At 36.2% G+C, this 6,715-nt stretch overlaps 2 protein-coding genes across 2 annotated transcripts in view; both read right to left on the reverse strand.

Moving 5' to 3' along the window:
- vps26c (VPS26 endosomal protein sorting factor C) overlaps positions 1–848 on the reverse strand; it is a 3,307-nt gene extending 2,459 nt beyond the window's left edge. The window contains 2 exon segments of the mRNA XM_008332632.3: positions 2–81; positions 636–848. Coding sequence (XP_008330854.1) covers positions 2–81; positions 636–692 — 137 coding nt within the window. The 5' untranslated portion in view covers positions 693–848.
- Positions 849–1,396: 548 nt separating this feature from the next.
- On the reverse strand, positions 1,397–5,268 carry kcnj15 (potassium inwardly rectifying channel subfamily J member 15). The gene is made up of 2 exons (XM_008332633.3): positions 4,936–5,268; positions 1,397–3,397 (listed from the first exon to the last, which is right to left on the reverse strand). The coding sequence occupies exon 2, from the start codon at positions 3,340–3,342 to the stop codon at positions 2,329–2,331; it is 1,014 nt and encodes a 337-aa protein (XP_008330855.1). The 5' UTR covers positions 3,343–3,397; positions 4,936–5,268; the 3' UTR covers positions 1,397–2,328.
- Positions 5,269–6,715: the final 1,447 nt, after the last annotated feature.

Below are 6,715 nucleotides of genomic sequence, written 5' to 3' on the forward strand. Positions count from 1 at the left end.
CAGTCCCTCCATGCTCAGGGAGATACCGTTGTGCTGCAGCGGCTCCTTACACATCAACACGATGACACCGGCCACCACTTCCTGCACACAAACAAACATTAAAAATATTAACAGAGGGTGTTTCGTTGTTGTTGTTTTTTTTTACTATTTTATTGTCCGATGTTTATCCTAATCGAGGACTTCAGGGCTGAAATGATTATCCATTACTGGCGCATTTTTTAAAATAATTTGTTAATGTCGAATTACACATTTCTCAAACAAAGTTGATAAAGTCAGTGACCACTGTTTGTTGCCTTCGGTGTTGATATAGTTACATGATTCTGGTCGATAAAATGGACAAACAATTGCTGTATGAAGAATTATATTTCTATAGTCACATCACAGTAAAATTTGACTTCTCTACATCATTAAGTCACATTTAGGCACGCTAACACCAGGAAAACACTTTAGAACACACGTGACCTCATTGGCGCTGGATCATGTGACAATTAGAGTTTAGCATTCGTCAGCTGCAGTTAATTATGAATGTCTTTTACCGAAATAAAACAAATAAATGCAGGACTAAAAGTGTTAACATTGACGTTAGACACACAGCACGCTAGTCGAAAAGATACAAACGGAACAGAAAAACATACCCCTTCATGATACACTTTATTCGCTCGTTTTAGTCTTATATCCAAGGTGACGCTCATGTCTGGCTGTTCGTCCTTACAAATACGTATGAAAACGGTGCTTGAAAACGGTGCTTAAAAACGGTTCAATTCCGCAAACAACCCGTGAACATTTTCATCAAGACGTCCTGGTTTGTCTTCCACCGGAAGATTGCTCTCGCAAACGTTTGGTTCCCGTCCTTCAGAATAAAAGCTGTGTTGCTTGAAAATGCTTCCGGCTTAAGTCATTAAAAGTACGGTACTGTACAAGAAAGAAAACGATTATTTATAATCTTAAAGAACGCAGCATTGCAGAGATCCAGTGCAGGTTGTTTTCGATGCTTTCTGAAGTTTCTAAAAGTCAAGTCTTAGCTGAGGCTTAAAAAAATTACAATACATGAAAAAAGATAACTTACAACAATGACAACATAGTAAAATTAACATCATTGTGTTGCGTTAATACTTATAATACTAGCCTATATTACTAATTTATACAATTTCTAAACTGTTGTACTTTGCTCTTTAATGACTCTGTATTTATTTTAGAGTAATTAATTTTGTATGGTTTGAATGTTATGCAGATAATGTACATGCCAGAATATTGGTCTACAATGCATAATATTTCAAAAACATTTTATATTGGCACATAATTTGCTAAAATGAAAACCTCAATATACTCAAATACTACTTAACGATTTACATACTAATCTGTTTTCTGCTTAAGGACAAGTCACAAGTCAACGCTGTTTTTAAATCTTTTGCACCACATTTTATTAATCATGACCACAGTCAACCAAATTTGGAAATGTGTGCAGTAACAGAAAAGTCACAATAACATTTAACTTGTTGATGTACAACAAAAGACAAAATTTTCCATTAATTTAAAACACACTATTAATTATTATTTAGCAAAATCAAGATAGCAAGAAAGTAGACCTCAACCAAAATGTCAAATCCCTCTGTTGAGAGTCTACAGAAAGACTGAAAGAATGTTGTGACCAACCACAAAAAACAATGACTAACATTCAGGCTTGTGTGTTGCCACAACAAGAGCTGACAGCTGATGAAAGCTGAGGTGTTGAAACTGCAGACCGAATGTGTTGTCCTTCAATAACTCTTTTTAATCATCTTTAAATTTTTTGTACACAACAATTGCCACCGTCAGGTCCATATGAATCCAACATAATTCCAACTGTATTTTGGACTCTGGAAAAATGCTGGCTGAAAATTAATTACCTGAATACTCATTGATGATTACAATATACAGTAAAGTAGTTTTCTTGCACTAAGTGACATAAGATAATATTTACTGTGCATCAGTATATTAATTTGAAATTTTTTATAAGGGATAATATTTAGCTACAAAACAGAAGTAAAATCACTGATGTAAAGAAAACCAATAAGAAATAATCTTATGAGACAAAATATAAGATAACATTGATTCCAATTCTTAGTAACAGGCACTTTAGTTTTTATCAAAATGATTTAGCCCATTTTGATTACCATCAAGAAATATAAAATATTCACAAAGACTTTTATATTATTATTCTATTAGGAAATACTCTACTTTTACTACAAAAAAAAGACTTGCACAGGATACTACAATAATTACGTAAAGTGATTACATACTTGCCAATTAATCCAGATTCACAGTCTAAAAAACAAATACTTTTATTGTTCAATCTTTTTTAAACTCCTCTTCCAGTTTCAGCTTCTCTGTGTTGTTTTTGAGTAAGGCTCCATCACTGCTTATATGGACTTTGTCGAAAAATTTGAAATCTGCCACATAACGTCCACCACTTGTACTGAAAAGCACTGGCTTGAACTCGTAGCCCCAGAGGATTTCCTGAGGGATGTAAGATGTGCGACTCTGACATGTGGCTGCCGTCGACTCCATTGTAGCGTTGAGGGTGACCAGCAGTTCAAAGTCCCGAACTTTGAGATTTTCTGCTGTCAGACTTGCCAATGGGCTTTTCTCGTCCAGAACATGGTAGAAAGTGAGCGGCAGAATGAGAAAAGGACACTCCCCACTTGAGTCCATCTGAAAGTCTACAGAGCTCTGGTGGATCTGGGTCTTCTCACCTTCTTCGGTGACATTGGAGTGAAGGAGCTTTCCTGTTAGCTGACACTGGATCAGAAGGCTTTTCCTCATGTTGGCCACTCTCACCATCAGACACATCTTGCCTTGTCGCTGGCAGATCACCGCCACTTGGCTGAACTTGATGGTCTCTGCTCTCTTTTTGGGCCGAGCCAGTTTGGCTAAAAATGCGCCGGTGACGAAGATCTCAGCTAGGCCAGTGATGACCAGTTGAGCCACCAAAGTAAAGATAGCCAGAGGACATTCCTCCGAGATGTAACGAAACCCATAGCCAATGGTGGTCTGTGATTCTAAAGAAAAGAGGAAGGCTCCAGTCAAGGTCTCTACATTCATCACACAGGGCACTTGGGTGGAATTCCGATTATTGTCAAAGTCGCCGTTGCCCATGCCAATCAAATAAAAGATGACCCCAAAGATGAACCACGTCAATACAAATGTGGAGGCAAACAAAGTCAGTTTATATCGCCATTTCATGTCCACTACGGTGGTCCAGATGTCGTGCAGATAAAGCTTCACCATGCCTTCCACATTGTCAATCCGCACATTATTGTGTCCGTCCTTGGAAACAATCCTTCGTTGGAGCTTTGTCTTCATGTTGATCTTCTGTTTTGTAGTGTCACTGTCTTCTGAAAGTCTAGTTTTGCATCACCTTTGGGCAAACAGACAACCAACAATAAATTTATTCAAAAATATTATCAACATCACTTTCAATATTTTTCTACCAGAATATAAAAAAAGGGATTTTAAAGATATGTAATTTGATGAGATTTGATTGGCCAGTATGAAATGTTTGGTTCATGTACCTTGCAAGGTGAAAAGTGAGATGAAGAGATTGGTCTGGAGGGCCGGACAAACCCTATAGTTTTTGCTTATATAACTCACGACAATGGTGGTGGATGAAATTTGACCCGTGAAGCTCAACTTGTCTTTCCTGTCGCAGTATCATAGTTACTCTGAATAAAACACAGAACAGTGTGTCCAGTATCCATTAAAGGTACACAAGTCCCTGAGGACCTGTTATGCGGACACTCTATCGTTTTCAGAAGAGTTTTAACATTTTCACTGCTGTCACTCACTGTCTTTAACCTCCTCTGAATCGCCACACTGTCACGGGCAGATACTGTAGATAACACTGACCCACAGGTGACAAAGACTCAGACTAATGTATTGTCACAGAGAAGCTCAGCTGTAGTGACCCTGTGGAGCTGTGACTCTTCCTCTGGTCATAAATCATTAGGTAACACATTAATCTTCTGCAACAGCCAATTGAACACAGACTATGTGCAGTAAACAAGGCAACTTTTGGAGTATAACACACATTCACCTCCCACTGTGATTGTCTTCTCATTGTCCTTTTTGGACAATTTTCTTGTTTTGATTTACTAAAAAAAATAAGGCTTTGAGCTAATAAATCAAAATCTTAAATGTAACTTAGGTTTGTTGCTGCAATTAAAACAAAGTCCAAGTTGCTGGTTTTTAAATGGTTCAGCCAGAGAAATCACACTTTTTACTACAACAGAAAAAGATAACTTCTATCATTTAAACCATATTGTATCTGTAGGACAGTATGATATTTTATTTAAGGTTATCCCGATAATAGTTATTAGCATGCAACTGTTCCAGTTATATTTGATGATCCTAAATGTCAAGGTGTTAACTGTAAAGGTATTGTGCCATTATTATTTGATAGTCAATGAACTGCAATAAATAACTGATCAAACTGAAACGGTTGGAGATGTTATCCAGAGAAAAAGGGTTATGATGAGACCAAATCATCACTGTAAACATTAAAAAAAAGAACAGTGATGAGCTACTGCAATTTATTAAGATATACTAGTACTGTAATAGATATTGATTTATGTAGATATAATCCTAAAAGCTGGATCATGCAGGGTCATATGGGTTTTAATATATAATTCACAACTGTTACTTTTAAATGAATCATTTCAGGCCATCCTTGGTGGCAGGAAAATTAGAAAAACTGCTTTATAATTCATGACTTTTCCTCTGAAGAAGACATCATGGATAAAAGATGACCTTGTTAAGCACAACACAGAGCTGTGACCTCACACGTTTATAGAATAACACAGTGGAAAGTTAACTGGCAGTAAACTATTGCAAGAGCCTAGGGCCATAACTTGAAGAAATCATTGATTGGTGGATAAATGTGATGTCTGTCATACTCACTGTAAGTTGACGCTGCCTGAGAACATGAACGTCACTGTTGCCTTTCTGTCTTTCTTCACTATTGTCCAGGTCGTGAGCGCTGAACTTTGGCACCGTGGTGTTCACAGAAGAACGGAGATGTGAAGCAAGACTGACGGCTGTATACTCTGATCTACATGTAGGCTGGCCTTCATTCTCCCGACTCCGACTCCTCCTCCTTTTCCTTCACCTCTACCTGTAAACAGGTGGAAACAGCAGTCCTGGACACTACAAGTTGGTTCTGCTCCTTTTATGGCTGTTGTTCATTGACACAAACACCTGCATTTACTGCTTCCAGTGGCCAACATATGTGTGGGTTGTATTTCAGTGTTACCACAAATAAATGTTGGTTGGTAAAAATGAAAACTAAACAAAACTAAATGTGTATATGTGTACACCTGGTGTTTTTTGTTAAATATTTAAATACAAGGCTCAGAGAGTGTATGGTCATAACAGAAGAAAATGCAATGATTTATAGTCATGTATTTAAATGAAATAAATAGAAGAATATAGGTGATTTGCATAACTTAAAATAATCAAAAATTCATATTTAAAAATTAAATAAAAAATTACAATAGGGGAATACATAAATAAAATAAATTACATTTAAAAATATTTCACATATCTAATGGAATGATTTAAATCTAAATATTTATAAATTCCAGCAGCTAAAGCAGTGTTTAAATTATTGGTTTCATTTCAGTACATTAATTTAAATTAAAGTAAATCTATTTAAATTTAAAACATTCCGATGTACTGTGAAGGATCCACTACAATCCAATAGTGGTTCAATATGTTGATCACCAGCTGTTTAACTTTGTGTCCTTGAGACTCACGCCTTAGCTTCATGATTAACCCTAATTTTTATAACCCACATTCCTGGAAGCTGGAACTGTTTGTGTTCGGTGTGACTAACATATAACATTTCCAGGAGATTGTTCCTCTTCCTTTCTTCCTCTCTGCTTAGTGACAAGAAAATGGGAAAAAAAAACAAAAACAATGAGATTTAAAGTTAGTCATTTATGGGGTTGAAATTTAAATGTTTTAATAAAACATGCACAACCAAGTGTGTTTCAGAGAGAAACTGACTAGTTATGATGATGTTTTTGAAACAAATTATATTCTTGTCTTTTAACAACATTAATGTACATTATTATATTTCTGTTGTTTTCCAATACCAGAAGTTTTATCCCTGCGGAGGATTAGCTCTGGAGTGGTGTTTGCTTACTAGACATTTTTGATAAATAATTGAGATTTAATAGCATCAGCTTCAGGGAAGTCTTTGAAATTCAAATCACAAACTCTAGTGACCTGTGAGTTTTGTTCCATCCCTCACTCACATTTGTTGACACGCCTGTCCCACATGACCCTGTGCTTTTTGTCCAGAAGATTTGGCCTCTGATATAAAAGGGTCATTTGTCTCCATCAGGGGCCTGAGCTGCTTTAACTATGACGAAAGAGCACAACTCCACCTAGTGAACAACACAATGTATGTAAAACACTTCGCCCTAAAATTGACCTGAAATTTGACGCCCATATTTTTAAGCGGTTGTTACTGTAGTTAGAAACTTACTGGTCACTCAGATTTTCCAAAAAACACTTATCAGATACCTCAGAAGTTAGGGTGTTGTATGATTTATTGTTTTAAATATCCATATCCACTGGAGTGACTGGATATGAAAATTGAAATAATATTATCAATATTTGAAAAACTTATATTTGAACTTTTTTCTCATAAAAGAGTAATGAGTAATGAGTAATG

This window comes from Cynoglossus semilaevis, chromosome 19 (genome assembly GCF_000523025.1).
Source record: "Cynoglossus semilaevis isolate Cse_v1.0 chromosome 19, Cse_v1.0, whole genome shotgun sequence".
Classification (NCBI taxonomy): Eukaryota; Metazoa; Chordata; class Actinopteri; order Pleuronectiformes; family Cynoglossidae; genus Cynoglossus; species Cynoglossus semilaevis.